The sequence below is a fragment of the Macrobrachium nipponense genome, chromosome 8 (assembly GCF_015104395.2).
Source record: "Macrobrachium nipponense isolate FS-2020 chromosome 8, ASM1510439v2, whole genome shotgun sequence".
Classification (NCBI taxonomy): Eukaryota; Metazoa; Arthropoda; class Malacostraca; order Decapoda; family Palaemonidae; genus Macrobrachium; species Macrobrachium nipponense.
The window spans coordinates 54,092,607-54,112,676 of NC_087203.1; the positions used below are offsets into that span (position 1 = coordinate 54,092,607).

The 20,070-nt window shown below is 36.9% G+C and overlaps 1 protein-coding gene across 3 annotated transcripts in view; it reads right to left on the reverse strand.

Annotated features, from left to right (window-relative positions):
• Positions 1-17,640, reverse strand: part of LOC135222785 (myb-like protein Q) — a 157,371-nt gene extending 139,731 nt beyond the window's left edge. For all 3 annotated transcript variants that reach the window (XM_064261055.1, XM_064261056.1, XM_064261053.1), the window contains exon 1: positions 16,256-17,640. In XM_064261055.1, coding sequence (XP_064117125.1) covers positions 16,256-16,774 — 519 coding nt within the window. In that variant the 5' untranslated portion in view covers positions 16,775-17,640. The remainder of the gene's footprint in view (positions 1-16,255) is intronic.
• Between the last annotated feature and the right edge of the window lie 2,430 nt (positions 17,641-20,070).

Genomic DNA, 20,070 nt, shown 5'->3' on the forward strand with positions numbered 1-20,070 from the left:
CCCCCCCCCCCCCCCCCTCCCCCCCCCCCCACAACACCATTCACAGATCCGGTCCGTGTCCTCGTTTTCCAGGACAACAACCATATCAACTTGTATACACCAAAAATAACAGTATAATATATATATATAATATATATATATAATATATATATGTATATATTAATTATATATTCTATAATATATATATATTATAGATATATATATACATACATTAACATACATACACACACACACACACACACACACACACACATATATATATATATATATATATATATATATATATATATATATATATATATATAAATTTAGTGTGCACGTACATACATTCAGGCCGAGTTCAATGCAATGTATACACCATTAAAGCTCTATATATATATATATATATATATATATATATATATATATATATTATATATATTATAATATATATATATATAATATATATAATATAATATTCACTGTAAGTGGCAGGAATCTAGAGAAACGGCAGATAGTTTCTTTCATTCTCCTAATTTTGATAGAATATAAGACTGAAGTTGATTTCACCGGCTGTTAATATACACATTTCATGAAGTCTGCCATTCATAACAAGACCAAACTTGCGACTAACCGCTTCTGTTTACCCAACGGCGATGCAGACGGAAATTATGGAATGGAATAATATCTGAAGGACCTTGGGTAAGACGAAGAATTGAGCATTTGACATCTAGGAATAAGATTCTTTTGATACGATGCAATTGCATAGCTTACAATGAGCTATACCCAAATGAAAATGGTCGTTTTTTGGTGAACGAATTTCAAAAGCGTTTAAATCTGAGGATTTGATTTAAAATGAATTTTAGATAGAACTCCGAACATTGTTCATATGAAGCCCAGAAAGTAATAAATAAGTAAATTTTATAAAATACTGATTGACATCGAAATGTAACTTCTGAACACAGACTCAACAGACACCAAGAGTTATTTTTCTCTAATAGAATTACGGTATTCCCGTCAAACAATGTATTAGAAGATAATGTTTAATGAACGGCTCATGGAAGTGGAAAGGGATTAAGCTATCCACAAAATTTTTTTTAGATTCTTTAGCTTATTCATTAACATAGACGACAGAGAGACAGACAGAGCATAGAAAGATACTCATGAATAATCATGAGTGCGCAATGCGCAGCAGTTTTGTCGTCAAGGAAGTGACTCATTCGCAATCGCATTGAAAACCAAAAAATCCAAAGAAAGAAAAAGAGAATCTTCCCGAGAAATCATCCTTTGGAGGAAACCAAGAATGAATAGGTTTATCCATATCGCTCAGCAATGCGAAATCTGGGCAAAATATGAGAGCGATACTACTTAGATATTTAAATATCAGTAGATGAAGATATCGTCTGTTGTTAGCTGTTGGCGAGTTTGATTCATCTCGATTCCATTGAAAGACTTTTCCTCCCTTGAAGGTTTGCGTTACCCATCCTTCATTTGACCCATACATAATTATCTGTATATTGCGTTTCTTGTCTCTCTGTCTGTTACTATAAATTGATAAGGATATTTGTTTGAAAAAGATACCTACATTCACTTTTGTGACTCTTTACCTAGGTATCTGTAACTCACACTGCACTCTCTCTTTCTCTGTTTAAAAATAAAATGCGTACTACTTGGTTGTTAGACGACTTTCTCGTGAGCCATCCCCTATCAGGGGAAACTGCTTCGCATACACACACACACACACACACACACATATATATATATATATTATATATATATATATTATATATATATATATATATATATACATATATATATAATATATATATATATATAGATATATATATATATAATATATATATATATATAGAATGTATTTAAGGGCATAAATAGATGCCACTACAACTTCGTAAGAGCTTATGATCAATATATTTACACTGCTATCATCGAAATCTGTCTAAACATTTATTCAGCTCCAGCTCGGGACAGACGTCATCATAGCAACTGAGCTTTATGGCTTGGTAATAACGAATATGGCTGGTCAGAGGAATTCCTACTCACATATATGGAAGCGTTGGCTCTACTTGTGCATACGAAAGCTCGTATCAGATTGAGCAGGAATCCATGATTTTTTAAAAACACATTTACGTATATATGCATATCGCATATGTATGTATGTATGTATATTTGTGTATGTGATTGTATTTAATTTTATGAAATGTAGGGCCATGGAAGGAAACGGATCCTCATTTCGAGATGGAACTTGTAAAAGTAGAATGGAAGTATTTCGCTAATTGTTGTGTGTCTATTAATATTTTAGAAATTACATTTGATTATATAAAAACTTAAAGATTAGATTTGTATATTTATCATTGTAAAGATCAGACAGACGTGAACAGCGAAAGATACAAATATCACTGACCTTAACCATTTTGGCCTCTACTTGATTAGTTCTACTGGAAGAACATGAGTATAGAACGTGTACTTACAAATTCTGTTAAAATCATTATCTGTATAGTACTGGAGGTATGATAGTTGCCAATAAATCTAACAGCATATTCTGTAACTTTATTACATTACATGTGCTAACTCACTCTCTTCACTTTGTACATTCTCGAAGCCTCCAAACTGTTTCATCAGTCTATGAAGGTCTGAAGCCTCTCTTGGCTGTTCCCAATTCAGGATATCTTCCGCAAACACGAAGAGGAGCTCTACAGTTGCTGCTTTCGTGACTTCTGATTCCTCAGAGTTGCACCTACTCATTGCCTGCTTCTTCTGTGGCTTGCCTAAACACGTCATTCATGAAAATCTTGAAATGACATAAGGCATCCCTGTTTTAGATACCAGCTGTCACTCAAAATTTGCTCTGCCGTCTGCAAACTCCAAAGCAAAGTATATTTTCTACACAATCCTTCTCGAAACCTCCACACTGCAACTGCATTAGCGCTTTCCAAAGCTTCACCAGCTTCGTGAACTCTGCCTACAACTTTTCCCGGCTTTCCGCCAACCAGCTGGCCCAGCTATGAATGGACTCCTCATCCCCGTGGGATCGAACTCTGGTCTTAAGCTTCTGAGGCGATGTCATTTAACCCCTTCGATGCTGCTCAACAAAGGTTCGTGTCAGTGGAATAGTCATAGTGATAAAACCTCGCAAACTAGTTTCGGGCGTCTTGTCAGCACACGAAGAGTCGTGAAGTTGCATTTGTGACCAATATTTGATCGCAGAGGTGTCATTTCCTGGATTTTTAGGTGTTGTTGTACAGAATGTTAGTTAATTAGCTAGCCAATGGTATGGCATTATATCCAGCAAGATATTCTAACAGGGTTTTCGACATATCTGAGCTGTTCAAATATTGCCATCATTAATTGTCTTCAATGAGACGAACACATCTGCAACAAATAAGACAACCGAATTGATTTTTTGATCTGTTGTGACGTCATGCTCCTCAAGTCGTGAAAATTCCCCAAATTTAATCGGGTATCCTCTTGCTTTATTTGCTTGCTTCTTTCCTGTCTGGTTTCACACTAAAAGAGTGTGAGTCTCCTACGTGACACTTATTTCTACCGTTTACTTAAGTGAATAATCTTCATTTCTGTTTACAAGAATATTTTCCCTCATTAGTTTTTGCAACGAAGACATAGGCAGATACCTGCGTAAAAAGTTTACGAATGACCCGGGAGCGTTTTGCTCCTCAACGAATTTCGAGAGTAGATTGGACAGACACAGGGGAAAGTGTCGCATCCTGACGTCACAAAATATAAATATATATTAGTCTTGAAAATCATTCTTCAACTTGCATGAACTTGAAATAAAAACGTTCAAGTAGTTATTCATTAAATCGTCATCTTTGGAAAAAAAGACTCGTATTCCTAGCGGCTCATTCAGGCTGAATACACATATTTTTGTGTCTCAAGTCGTACTCAGGAGGACGAGAATGCACAAATATTATAATGAGTTCGTCTACTGCAATTTCCCGATGCAGCCAGAGATAAAACGTGTCTCGAAGATAAAATTGTTTTTATTATTTCCCCTTCTTTTTTCACCTGAAGCGGTGAACGAAATTGTTCATAAACTCTGCTGGCACATGGGATAATTGCATTGCCTATGACAGTTCAGGACCAGTTTATGAAGTCGGTGTCTGTCACCCGGCGGTCTTGATTCCGAGGCGGTCTTTCAGCGCCTACATTAGATGAATACCAATTAAATGGGCGAATGCCTTTGCCTGGCTCGAAGCTCGGGTGAAGAGGTCAGGTCTCTTCCAGTTTTTATTGTTCCATAACTCCGTCGTCCTCCGAATCTGACTTTGGTCGACTCATAAGAGGGAGGCGTGGAAGGGCGATCTTATTTACAGATAGTTAAGCAATAAGCGATATTTACGGTGTTATTGATATTTATAAATATTCTACCATCTGGAACTTCTACATCTCGAGTCTCGTTTCCTTAATGTAAAAAACAACACGAGCTGAAACGACTCGGTGAATAAATGCAAGCGAGAGAGAGAGAGAGAGAGAGAGAGAAGAAGAATCCAATGGCATAAGAATCCCATGGAATAAGCTTCCGGGAATTGTGCCAAGAAGACAAACAAGCGAAAGCATCTGAACTTCAGAGCTCAAACCCAAAATGGAAACAAAATAGCAGTTTACTTGTGATCATTCACACAAATCAAAACTCATGAAATGGAAGCATTTGGATTTCCAGAAGATAAAAGTCAGCGTGCTGGTTCAGCACCACCAGTAACCCTAATGACAAACTTGCAAGAACGTAAAAAAAAAAAGAGAGAGAGAAAAAGTAAAAGCTTGTCAGTAACTCTAAAATGCATGATGATACTTGATCCTTTATCTCAGCCTTAATGGGGAAAACATGTCTGACAATGCCTGTCCTTCCCACACTGCCTTCTAGTTTCCTAAAGAAGCTCAGGTGTATCGGCCACTTCTTCGCCTCGTCCCTGGCGGCTGCATTTGGCCCTGGATGCAAGGTGGCCGACAGCCTTCGTTAACTTCACGACAAATCTAAAATCCGAATGCTTGTGAAGGCTTAAAAGGAGAAAGAAACGGACGACACACTCTCGCTATCATTTTACAGGAATCGTTGATGCTTCGTTCTACAAGCAATGTTCTTAGTGAGTGACTGAAGGAAAATGCCGCCGAGATCTAAGAGGAAGAATTTCTGCACAATAACTATCGCTTTAGACTTTAGAGAAACATCATGCGGTGTTGTACGACCACATGAAAGCGAGGACAGGCAACCGGTTACAGAAGAGGACAAATAAATAAGCAGCGCATTAAAATATGGATAACTTATATATATAGCTCTGTAATACATTATGCACGGATCAGATTGAAGTTACCTACCTCTGGAGAGACAACAGAGAAATCATTTTTCGTCATCTGGCAGCTGAGATTCAGATACCACGACTCTTTCACCATTTTAGGCCTGATAAAAGAAAGAGGGCTCGGAAAGGGAAACAAATAAGAGAGAGAGAGAGAGAGAGAGAGAGAGAGAGAGAGAGAGAGAGAGAGAAGACGACCTCCTAAGCCAACCAGGACGTGGTTGATGGCCTTTGACAGAAGGAAAGTTCCAGTTGACGGAATATAAAGCGAGTGACAGAATTACAAAGTCGGGATGAAGACGGCGGATAAGAACAAGTGCCAGCAGCCCTGATGCTACTAAAGTAGGACATATCTCTTAAAGGAATAAATGAATGACTGGTGGTCAAATAGTAGTTCAGTCTTACGGAAACGAAACAATCTATGTATGGTGTGTGTGTTCGACTGTTCTCTTCCCTTCTTACTCGTAAGCATCTCCGCAACTTCCTCCTTTCTTTCAAATTTTATCGTTCGTATTCTCATCCTTCTCGTGTATTCTCTTCCTCTCTCGCTCCAATCACTCGTTTTCCCTCCACTTTAAAGCAGAATCTCATCACCTTCCTCCTCCTCCTCACCCCTCCCCTCCATTCTCCCTTTATCTCAACACAATCCCGAGTTCTTTCCAGCGCTCCTTTGCCCACCACCTCTTGCTTCTTCTCTCCTCACTTTCCAATCTTCTCATCCTTCCCAATCTGGCCCCAGCTTTTGCAAGCAACCCTCCCTCTCTCATCCCCCTCCCCCTCCCTTTTACATCTCTTCTGGCAGCATCAGCAGCGGCGTCAGCATCCACCTGTTCTCGGTTGGATTCCTTGGTCGCTCATCCGGAACATCTGACGCCCGAAATTAATTCCGGAAAACAAAAATATTGTAGTTTTCCATCATAGTCGAGAACAAATACCAGACCGCGCGACGTCTCTTTCCACAACACCGACCTCACAATATGTGTGTTTGTGCGTGTGTGTGTGTGTGTGTGTGTGTGCAACACCTTTTGGCTTCCAGGTTGGTGGTGTGTACTTATGTATGCATGTATTTGTGACAGTTCTTACTATGATAACTTTACTTTTTGTTTAGATTATTTAATACTAATATAATAAAAATAAACTATTACCATCACTCTGATTGTCTAACAATTCCTATTCCTCGACACGGCACTTTCTGCGGTAAAATAACAATTTGAAAAGAGAGAGAGAGAGAGAGAGAGAGAGAGAGAGAGAGAGAGAGAGAGAGAGAGAGAGAGAGAGAGGAGGGTACGAATCTTGAGAACAGGCACGGAAAAAATAAAAGAGAGAGAGAGAGAGAGAGGGAGAAAGAAAAAACAAGAGCCTCGACATAACGAGATGAAAATTAAACCGCATCAATTTCTGGCCATTAATTGCAGGGCAAAGTAGCCAACTTAAAAAGCCTCATGGTAATTATCCTCTTAATTGCCTGGTGTGGTTGAATCTATTCAGTTGAAATTACAAAACGAACTACTGATAATGATAAAAATCACAATCAATTAGGAAAGAAGAGGAAGTCTGGATGAGAGTAATTCGCCATCAAGCGGCTGGATGCAAAACCTTATTATCATGGGACGGAGCGAAAGGTTTTCCAGCTATTTCTTTCTGTCTATAATTATGTAATAATCCGCTTCTGTCAGCGTCTTCTTTTCTCTGTTGCCTTCGTAATACGCGACCGCTTGAGGGCTTTCATTGTCCACTGAATGACAACTGCGTTAGCGGCGATGAGGCTGATCAGTAAGCTGAGAGTAACACGGACACAGCCAATGTGGCCTTCTGACAACAAAAGTAAAAATGACAATGATACTTGTTTTTGTATCAATAATATTTATGCCATAATAACCAAATGTTCGTAAATCTTCTGTTTGTATTTGTAATCCAAACGCATTTGACTGCATTTATCAGTTTGTGGTATAGTAGTCTAACTGTACTGATGCCTATGAGGCTGAGGGGAAATGAAATACGGTTTATTTGCGTTCCTAAAAAGACGACAATCATTGTTTTTTGTTTGTATGGTGCTTTTACGTTGCATGGAACCAGTGGTTATTCAGCAACGGGACCAACGGCTTTACGTGACTTCGGAACCACGTCGAGAGTGAACTTCTATCACCAGAAATACGCATCTCTCACTCCTCAATGGAATGGCCGAGAATCGAACCCGCGACCACCGAGGTGGGACGCTAATACCATACCAACCACGCCGCTGAGGCGAATCATTGTGATGGTAACATTCCTCTTATCATAAGAGACCATGACAACGACAGAGGTAGGCGCCGTTCCGCAGTTGCAGTTCAAGCCCTGTTATGAGTCTCGTCAACAAAAGAAGACATTTTAGAAGTGCTGAAGCTGTTCTAATATTTCCACCTATTTACTCGAAGTAGAAATAAATTCAGCTTTAGAGAGGATGATCTATTTTGCAAAACAACAACAAAATTATTATCATTATCATTATTATTATAACTGAAACGGTAGACCAACGTCAATTGACTAAAGTCGAGTTGTGTGCAGTCACATAAGAGACACGTCGTAAGTTTCGTTCCCGAGTCCAGGTCTCCTCGTTTCCAATCTCGAGGTTTTATCTTGGGAATCTTGAAAACGACTCAAGTCAAAGGAGAAAGAAGAAACAGAGTAAGAGGATAACTTACAACGGGAAAACTGCCAAAATAACTCTAAGCGAAAGGACACGTGAATATCGGCAGAAGTTCCTTCAACTCGTCTCTGAGCAGAGATCATGAATGCCTTCCAACTGAAGACGAATGAGAAGGGGCTTTCCGTTGCAATATAACTCAATTACAAAACTTGAATACGACATTCCTATGATAATTAACAATACATATGATGAAATATATGTAAGGAAAGAGCCACGAAAGTCCTGCTTAATAGTGTATTTATCATCGAGAATATATATACATATACACGTAACATAATATATATATATATATATATATATATATATATATATATATATATATATATATATATATATATATATATATATATATATATATATATATATATATATATATATATATATATATATATGTATACGCATTTTTGTCACACCTCCGTGATTCATACACATGTATTAAGCTACAAATGTGCTTTAATATCCAATTCGCTCTACCGAAGGGGAATTTTTCAGTTGAAAGTAATATCGTCCTCTCGTGGCTTGGAACCAGCGCCCAGCGGACAGAGGAGAAATCAGGACTCCAGTGACGTTGTCCTGATTTCTCTCTCTGCTGTGCGCTGGTTCGAATCCACGAGAGGACGAAATAATTGTCAACAAAAAAATTCGCCTTCGGTTAACATATATTAAAATGTAAATATTAACTTCGAGGTAGAGCAAATTATGTATTAAAATACATTTGTAGCTTAACGCATACACACACACACACACACACACACACACACACACCACACACACACATATATATATATATATATATATATATATATATATATATATATATATATATATATATATATATGCATATATCATTAAGCTACAAAATGTCTTTTAATATCCAGTAAAAGAGATATTTGTTTACATGTTGTGTATATATATATATATATATATATATATATATATATATATATATATATATATATATATATATGTATATGCATTACTCGCTTGGAGTGCGACCTTTGTCGTCTTCATCGTAATCGTCGGCGGGAATATGCTCATAACTGATCAGACTACATGATCTATTACATATATATAAATATATATATATATATATATATATATATATATATATATATATATATATATATATATATATATATATATATATATATATATATATATATATATATATATATTATGCTTAAAGGATCCCAGCAGTCATTTAGGACTGTTTAGATTTCTGGGTCATTTGTAAATTTGTAACGTGACAGACGTGTCACGTATTATACTTGAAAAAATAATACAATGATTATTTCAGAAACCAGTAATTCATTCAGTCTGCTTTTAATAAGGTATATAAAGCGAAAGCTATCGCCTTTCTTATTGCTTTAACACGAGCACGCAAATAATTTTAAGCAGGCTAGTTATCACTCAATGAATGAAATCATATCTCGCCTCACTACTTGTTACAGTGACTAATTGTCAGGTATCAACTACAACTACAGTATGTTCCTGTATAATTTTCCGATCATTCGAACTCTTACCCTTTCCGTTGTGAGATGAATGTGCGTGCGTTTTTGTGTGTATTTAATTTCACTTATCTCTCACAGTTCAAAGATCAAAATTTCAGTAGTCTTTTCCGTACCAAAGGTCTATCGATACTGGATCTTCTTTAGACTGCCTTTTATATTCACTTTTGATAAATGTGTGTTCCTGCTTTTGTTACTCAATGTAAATTTCGAGGGTTCTGGCGTGCGCTTGCTCTCTCTCTCTCTCTCTCTCCCTCTCCGCAGCTGAATGACGAAGCGGGTAGCAGTAGTGACCTTGATCTCCGCCTATCAAGTCACACTCCTTCTCTGCCTAATTAATTATCAGACACAATTACAAGCTTAACGTTCCCCCGGATTATTTATCACCAAAAATAACTATCTCGAGCTTCTTTCTTACGCTTACTGCGATGCTTCTTTCTTGACTCTCACTCTTGAGATGTGCTTGTGTCGAAAGGTACTCGTTATTTGCTAAAACTTGATCACTTGGCCTAAAATACTTCCTCAGTCGACGTCGTTATTCCCAATTCGGAAAAAAAAAATCTGCAGCGGTCATGAAGCTTTTAAACTGCAGAAAATACTCTTCAAGATCAGGTGGCCTCACGATGCTTCACTTCGGCAAGGACAGGCAACAATTCGCCTCCCGGGGAGGTTGATCGTGTTATTCTCCCTATATGTCTTTATATGTAAGAAAAGTGACAATAATTTTAACGCCCATTAAAGAAACCTTAGTTTATCGTAGGAACTAGTTTATTTTCAGGAAACGTATTCACATTTGCCTCTGCATGTTCTGGTAGAATGTGCGCATCAGTATCCACGTGAGTTTACAAAATCACTTATAAATAAATGACGTATAATTATGTTCATAAATTAACTCTTTATAAGGATAGTGATCGGAAGAACAGTGCTCGTCTAACAGTAAAATCACTCTTCCCTCTTATCTACAAGACGAAAAAAGGGAGTAACACCCAAGTAACCAACCGAATGAATGACAAAGAGTCGGCAAATGTCACAAAATATTCGACATCAATATTGAAGACAGAGAGAGTATGAAATCCTGATCGAAGTTTCCTCAAAAGTCAGAAGTACAATGTCGGATTTCGGCATTTTAACCTTCGCACTGATTTACAAAATCAAAGGCCACCCTGAGTCATCTTCAAATCTAGTACAGTCAGAATCAATAATCTATTTGGCCACTGAGTATGTTAACGCCGTTAGGCCACAACACACATGAGATCATTTAAATGTCCGTTTTGAAACTTGAATACTTATATGCATACTGCAATTTCCGAAACAAATTTTATTATAAAGTTAAACGAACAGATACAGTAGTAACTAATTTGGAAAAAAAAAATAGTATACACAAATGTTCCAATATCCTCGACAAGATTTCAGGAGGAAATAATTGTCCTGATGACGGGTCATCTTTCTTACTAATTAATGAATGTAACGAAAAACGGAACCGAGAGATCGCATTTTCTTTACATGTTCTGTGATTGATGGAGAATGTCCGACGAATAAGAGCAACATACCGTTGCAACACGAATGGTCAATAACATAATGAAGAAACTTTTCCATTTGTCATTTTTCACTCTTAAACTGATCAAAGTTTGAAGCAAAGGTCTCCAACGATGAAACTAACCAGAATCAAAATAAACAAAAGGGGAATATTTTTCCTGGTAATCGAATGAGGATGTTTCTTATTTTACTGATGTTGATAAGATTTTTAGACCCAAAATATAAAACCATACAATATATATATATATATATATATATATATATATATATATATATATATATATTACATATATATATATATAAAGTCTATCACATTACCGTGATTCAATATACATATATCGAACTACAAATGTCCTTTAATATCTAATTCGATATATATATATATATATATATATATATATATATATATATATATATATATATATAATATATATATATATACCAAGAGCTTTCGTGTAATACGTATACATCTCCTAGGTACAAAAAAAAAAAAATAATAGTCTTATATAAATACTTCATGAACTTAACAGTTTCAAAAGAAATAATTTTGGTAACATATAACGACAAAAAGTTTTTGAAAACACTTACAAAACAAATTTAATAATACTTCTTTCAACAAATTTATTGCTAAATAGATAACGCTGGTTAGCTTTTTCAGTCGACAAAGCAGTTAAAGGGTTTCACATGTACAAATACAACAGTTGACAGTTGTGCCATCCAGGCAGCCTAACATTGTATTTTAATTAATATGGTAATCAAGCTTTTTAGCAGTTTATCCCAAAGAGTTTCTAGCACATCCAACACAAAGGATCATGACAACACAGCCACTATTTCGTATTGGGGAATTACAAACTATGAAACTCGAGTTGTTTTTAAACTTGAAAAATTCTCTAGAAATTTGCATTCATTTTTGTACGATTATTACATTTGAACTAAGAGGCAGTGTTAAAATATCTTCACACAGAAGCTTCCCTACTCTTGTGGGAATAAAGACTTTTCAGCATTTGCAAATATTTGTCAATGAAAAGCGTTGGCTATTTCCACTTCTACGTAGTGGATTGGACAAATTTCGGAATTTATGATTTCCGGATTCCATATTCTTGAACCCAGTCAAAAGTCTTGGAAACACCGTGAGTTTTGCAGTGACTTGGTGATTCGAATAATAATGGACATAGGAACAGATGCGCTGTTAGGTTTCATGTTGAATATATATCATACAGAAAACTTCTACCTCTACGCACCAGAATATCTAAATATGGCATCATAGTACAATTGTTTTCTACTTCAATTGAAAAGTCATTGGAAAGTACCAAATTATGTAACTTGTCTAAAATATTGTTCGAATTCAAACTAAGTATCGACCCAGTTAAGTAAAAAAGCTGAAAGTATTTTACTTCAAAAATAATCCATTCGTCAACTGCTAAACACTTTGGGACACAGCATTGTCCGTAGTCATTCCAAATTTTTGAAGGGAATACTTCTCATTAAAACAAAGTGACAGTTCTTAGCACATAATCTGTCAAATCTAAAATGTTGCCACGAGCTAAGGGTGAAGTATGCTTTGTTTAGTCGTCAGATAAAAAAAAAAAGTCAGTGTCAAGTAGGACTTTAGTAAATAAAGAACCTACGTCAAAACTGATCATTTTAAAGTATAATTTATGCGAGCATTATTACATATTTCTTCAACAAAATTTGTAATATTCTTTATATGTGACCGATATATATTCATGGCAACAGACAATTAAACGACACACTACCAACGGAACTGTTATGTGGCGGACAGGATTATGAACTTCGTGTGTTTGAATAACACCATCTATACATGTGCAGTGAAGTTGCGCACTGCGAAGAAAAGCCCTTCACAAGACCCAGTGGACTGCGACACATTTTTCCCGAAACGGTTTTCGCGAGCTCACTCCATCAGCTTTCGTTAAACACTGAGGCATTGTTATCATTTATTGCTACCCACTCCGTCCACACCACTCAGTTCTCAGTTTCCGATAACTATAGTTCATAAGCGGCAGATGTTTCCATTCTACCGGAAAAGCAAATGAAAACTAGGCCTGCATCTTTTTCAAAGTAGAACAAGGAAAAAAAAATCTTGAACATCAACTATAGCTATTGAAGTTATTACTAGAAAACTGAACATCATGACATTAGTCAAGTGCTCTATTTGTATTTTTGAATTATTTGTACCGCTGTAAATGCTTGGAGAATTTATGAGAGCTAATTTTTCTATTATTGTCGTTTAAATACATATCGATAAATGTTCTTCTATTAGGCATTTTAATAAACAGCTGAATGTAAATACAATTTGTATATAGATATATATATATATATATAATATTATATATATATATATTATTATATTTATACACAATTTACGTGGATATATTATATATATATATATATATGATATTATATTAATATATAATATATATATATATATATCATTTATATAATACACATTTGTACGTGTATATATATATATATATATATATATATATATATATATATATATATATATATGTATATATAGTATTATGTAGTTTTGTTATATTAATTTATCAATTGTTGTTACGTAAAAACATTATGAATTGTTGACAGATTTTAGCATAAATATATCATAACGATACAGTTTTTAATTATTAATACGGAATAATTCTGTTTCAGGTTGAGTGAGTGGCAGTCCTTGTCACTTGTATTTTTCTACCGCTGCCGCTGACCCTTGCAGATCTCAAAAGTGGGCTACTGGTTTGTGCGAGAAGATTTGTATATAGTTGAATGCATCTTATTCTACCCTTACGCGTTGTATCGACTTTTGCTGTAAATCCCGTCCTACCCAAATGTCAAAATATACAAGGTGTGGAAGATGTATGAGGTTGGGTTCAAGATCTCCTTGAGCAGAAGCTTGTCGAAAGACCAGATCCGCTGGCAGTCAGTCTTCTCATGACTGCTTTCATCTTTTCTGCAAACAACCTCTTTTTGTAGTGTTCTTATCATCAGAAGATAGTAGAAGTTACAGTTTGGTTTCTCTATTTCCTACTTTTTATGCGATCAATCACATATGTATATATATTTATATTTATATTCATATTTATATATATATATATATATTATATATATATATATATATTATATATATATATATATCTATATCTATATATATATATAATATATATATATATAATATATTAATATATATATATGTGTGTGTGTGTGTGTGTTCATGTTTGTGTACATGTAAATTACCCACCACTGAGTTTCACAGCTGCACCGTCATAATAATATTCACTTTGCCACAGCGGTGCGAGGATCACTGTCACACATCAGCAGAAGAGGGCTTCCATTCTGGATTATTCGTGACCACCAATCGGAGGAAGCGCCCCCCATTTTGATATCGTTTCTGATGGCCCAAAATTCATTGTGAAAATCGTCATCACGAGCAAAACGAGTATCCACAAATCCTCCAAAATTTCCTTTCCACACATTTCCTTAACCATTGGCAAAGAAAACATTAAAACTCTCCTCTTGAAGAAAGACATGCCGGCCATTTGACCCTTATTTTAATATCATTTTGATAAAAATATGGTAAGAATTTGTTGCTTTAAAATACCGGAAAGTCGGAAACTCCCGTACGCTACTCAGCTGAACATTTATACTCAAAAACAGAAAACGACCTACAGTCATTATTATTTTCGTTAAAATCTTGATAAAAAATAGGTAAGTATTTGTGCTTTACATACGGGAAAGTCGGAACTCCCGTACGCTATCTCAGCTGAACACTTTATAACTCAAAACAGCAAGACGACCTATCATCATTATTATTTTTCCTAAAAATCTAAAAATTAGGCTGATAACTAAAACTCCAAAGCAAATATTTTCTGTAGTCTCATTGTCGACTCAAGCACCTATTGACGCCGCTCATTACAATCTTTGTCGTCTCTAACTCTAACCAGTTCTTGACTAAAACATGTCCAACTCGGGAAACACTCGCAAGTTGTGCTTCCAACATGGTAGTCATTAATTCAGTTTAATCGTGATCTTGTGCAGATTAAAAAAAAAATAAATAAATAAAAATAAAAACACTGAAAATGGGAAGCACTCAGAGACCATATGAAGCGGAGAAATCACATCTTGTCTCTCAATTCGCACGTAATTAATTAACAAAACAAGCGAAACAAAAATGGCAATTTTCCATGTACGCAATATATATATATATATACATATATATATATATATATATATATATATATATATATATTATATATATATATATTGAGAGAGAGATAGAGAGAGAGAGAGAGAGAGAGAGAGAGAGAGAGAGATACTGCAGCGACACAAAAGCTACAAAAATAGTATGAGTATTTTTCGACTAAAACTCAAGCCTTGTGGCTCTTATGACAAAATTTCTCACCAGAGGCAGGGTTTGATTAACATTTCGGGTTTGAAAATCATCAGACCTATTTCGGATAATCAGACTGAGCTCTGAAATGATGCGCAAAGCCACACAAAATTGGCCCAGTTTCATGGAAGCTCAGACTTGCAAATTTATGGAATGAGATCTAAATCCTTGGTGTACTTTCCGTATGACTGCATCCTTTTTATTTTTTCCTTTTTAATTAATGGTCGGAGCAAATTTTCATGGACGCCTTTGAAAAATACCAGCGGTAATAAAAGCACGACTAATGATGGTCAAAAGCGCAATAATAATAAGCAAACTACCTGTAGTATATTAATGCTCAAAGAGGAAAGATAGAAAATCCGAAAAACCAGACGAAAATACTCCAGAGCTGCATCACAATTTCATTTACGGTTTAAAATATGAATGAATTTAAAAAGCATTCCGTTGGGCAATTCATAGATGCTGAACAGAGGTAAAGATTATTTTTCCTTGCACAAAATGAACTTTGAAATAACTCGATTAAGCAAAACCAAAATTATAAATATGGGAAAAATCAATACAAGCAAGGACAACATTTCCGTAAGTGTTTGAATAAAGAATGTCCACGAGTAAGGCAACGCTAAATCATTTCCTTACTCATTTGGGCACTAGTGAGCGACAAAAGGAAAACGACTTTGGAGAAAAGAGTGAGTTCTGCCGCAGGAGAAGGCGAAGAAGGACTTGCACAGCGGAAAGGTGAGGCCTCACCTGTAGGTACTGAGACCCAGAACCCCAAATGGTTTGAGCGAGAACGAAAGAGAATGAAGTTTACCTTTTCCGGGGGCGGTGCATCGGGATCGGCGGCCGCTGACCCGTTGGAATTGGCTCTGTAGGGCGGCCGGGTTAGGGAGCGCTGCGCCCCGCTTCCATCTGACGATGGGGTTTGAGGCTGCTGTTGCTGCTGCTGCTGCTGCTGCTGTTGCTGACCTTGGCTCCCCGGCTGTGCCGCCTGTGGCGTCTGCTGACCCTGCTGCTGTACTTGACTGCTACTTGTTCCAGCTTCATTAGTGCGCTGTAATTGTGTCTGTGGCAGAGACTGCTGTTGCTGCTGTTGATGGTGGTGGTGATGGGCATGTGGAGGCGTGTGTGGGGTGATGGAAGATGTGGTGGGCTGCGGGTGGTGCAGTACTGGTCCTCCTGCTTCGCTGTGTCTGGATTCACCTGAGGCTGCAACGGCAGCCGCTGTGGTGGCAGATCCAGGGCCATGAGAGGGCGTTGTCTGGGGGGTGTCCGGCTGCACAACGTATGGGCTGGGCGCGTATGGCTGGTACATCACTTGAGCGCAACTCATATTCGTCGTCTGCAGTGACTGAAGCAGTAACAGCTCTCTCTCTCTCTCTTTCTCTCTTTCAGGTACTCGTCCGAGGGTTCTCAGCGGCGTTCTGCAATTTCCTTGGTACGACTCTCTTGTGGGGAAGCATGAAAGGGGACGTCTAGAGCGAGGATCAGTCTCTCTCTCGCTCTCTCTCTCTCTCCCTCCCCTCTCGACAGACGCAGTTCACAGAAGCCTGAAAGCTACTGGAATGGAGTGACGCCCCGTAGACACCTCACACATGACACGGGCCGGGAGAGCGTGACCTAACAAGCTTCGGTAATGACCAATAATAACTTTCGGTCACGGTTCACACACCGCAGACTCCCCATTAAGTGACCCTTCCCACGTTGCACTTTCACTGCAGAGGCCTTTGACTTCCAATGACTGACCAGGTCTTCCCTCCAATTCCTGTTGACGCTCCGATCCTCCCGAACTCCTCCAGAGCCTCGCTCGCCTCTACCACTCACTCACGGCGGCAGTAGTTTTTATTTTGTTGCGTCTGCTTTTATAATGCCCATCAAAAAATGCAAACGCAACACAGTCATGATTCGTTACGTCGTTGGCTTACAGGCATTAAATCTATCTTATCTCCATTTTAAACAATTTCATTAAATTCTCGTATTGTTGAGGTACTAACATTTATTGAAATACACAGGTCACAGGCCACCATACGACAGTTACACACTTTTAAAATGAATTTCACCTGTCCTAACGTCTATAAGAAACATCAACGACACGCTGGGAAATTCACTTAAATCACTTCGGCGGCCAGATACCCGCCAGCCAGACGATGACGAAGGCTTACAACAACACCGTTACCGCGATCGGCACTTCAGCAACACATGGCCAGCACATACACTAAACCCAAAACTCTTTCCCTCTGCGCATGCGCCGAAAGGGGCGGAGTCTGGACGCCATGTGCCACTTGAGTTACTAGTTTTTGCTTTAATTCGCCGCTAATATTTGAATCGATACCGCTCGTGCTTGCCGGCACTATCGTGCCAAAGATCTACTGTTTGTTTTTAAGAATCGAAGTTTACATTAATGGCCGTGGAAAACTGTTTTCATAAAGGATAATTATCCTTTGTTTACAAGAGCTGCGACGACCGTCGCCTACGAATGTTTCAACAATGACGCTCAACCAATCAGGAAATCTTCGAGGAAAGCGGTTGCCAGACATTTCCTCTGCTCCCTAGTTGTGATATATGGACAAAATAAAATTTTCATTTTAAACTTGAGGACCAAAGTTGGTCGCCTTTGCTCCTTTCCAATAGATTATCGGGGTCCGATTTTCATTTCTTCGATCGTCTAGGTATCAGAAGGAGAGGCGAGCCAGAGCCTGGCAGGGCCAACGAGACCTGAAATTTCTTCCTGAAACAGGACATTGGGAGACCGAGGAAAGTGCTCATGGTAATGTAAACAAACGTGATGATCCCCGCCGTAACTCCGCCCAAACTCGACCCAGGTTAACTTTTGATAAAAGGAAAGATGTTTGGACAGATATCCAAGCAGCGTCCTTTTGAGTGGGATTCGTAAGCCTCATTCATCCGCTCAGAAAGGGAGAGAGAGGGAACGAAGAAGAAGCCATAATCCCAACTTTCACTGATACTAGAACAAATCATGTCGTTATCTTATACTAGTAGCATTTTCGAACATCAGCTTCTGTATTCTAAGGACAACCTTTTCTCTACATTAAGTCTAGATACGAAACGCGTATCTATCATGCATCGAAATGATTATTAGTATATTAATATTAAATGTCTGTATTCCTGACTGATTTATTACCCTGATTTTTAATTCTGAAGTTCTGAAGAGTAAAGCTGTTGAATATATATATATATATATATCTATATATATATATATATATATATATATATATATATATGTATATGATATATATATATATATATATATATATATATATATATATATATATATATATATATATATATATAAAGAGAGAGAGAGAGAGAGAGAGAGAGAAAATAACTAGTTTTTTGCTGAAACTGAAAAGGGTATAGCTGCCAAATTCATCCACCAATGAAGGGTGGGCCTATGAAAAAAAAGAAAAAAAAAGCCACACCTACACACTATGATGCAAACTCATAAATTTATGATACTTGTGTATTTCATCATCAAATATTCAATCTCCACTAAATTCTTTTTCCTGAAATTCTTTATCGTCAACCATGAACCCTCTGTGCTCAGAGTAAATGATAATTTTACAAAATATGGTCAGTATCTTAGAATGGTGAAACCTAAAGTTACTTTTTTAATGTCACACACACACACGCACTCATATATATATTATATATATATATATATATATATATATATATATATAGTATATTAAATATATATATATATGTATATATATATAGTATATATATATATATGTATATATATATATATCTATATTATATATATATGATATATATATATATATGCACACACACTATGTATGTAGTGTGTATGTGATATTAAAAAGGTAGCCTTAGATATCACCCTTCCAGCCCAAAGACCTTTCTTTGTAAAATGATAATTCATGTTTGTGCACAGGTGGTTACATGATTGACGATAAAGCATTTCAGGAAAAAAAACAAATTGGCGGAGAGGAGTTTTAGATGATGAATAATGCAGTCAAGAGGAGGAAGGGAAGAGCAGGGACGGAAATGAGGGAGTACGACGGAGCAGAAGTTTTCGACAGAAGAACCTGTCTGTCCTGGGAGGTGAAATAACACATCGGTTTTCGAGTGTCAAGAAAAATAGGTAAATGAAGAGATGAAGTTTGGAGTAAAATGTTCAAGTTTTGTTGAATATGAAACACAGAAACTGCTTATCTGAATGTTACATGAGTTTAGAGGGTTCATGTGAATTCAAGAATGTGTGTGTCCGTGACTGCCAGATATGGAAGATGAACGATTCCAAGGTTGAAGAAGAAAGAATCTAGGAACTGACAGATTCGCAGGAAAGGTTCTCCGTTGTGGTTATGGTATTAAATGTGACTGACAGACTTACAAAAGTAAGTATAGCATACCTGGAAGATGGAAGGTTGTCAGAGTAATGAGAGAGATTAAAAGAAATCCTTTTCTATACATGCAGATGGAACAGAAGCCTTAGTAAAAATAATGAAGGTATCACGATCTATACTCTGTTTTTTTTTCATCTGTCCATCCGCCTGTGGTGTTTTTGTATGGTAACACTGCGTCCCGGGCTTTAGATAGTTACATTCAGCTTAGCATTCAATGATTATAATAATATCCTATTTCGAA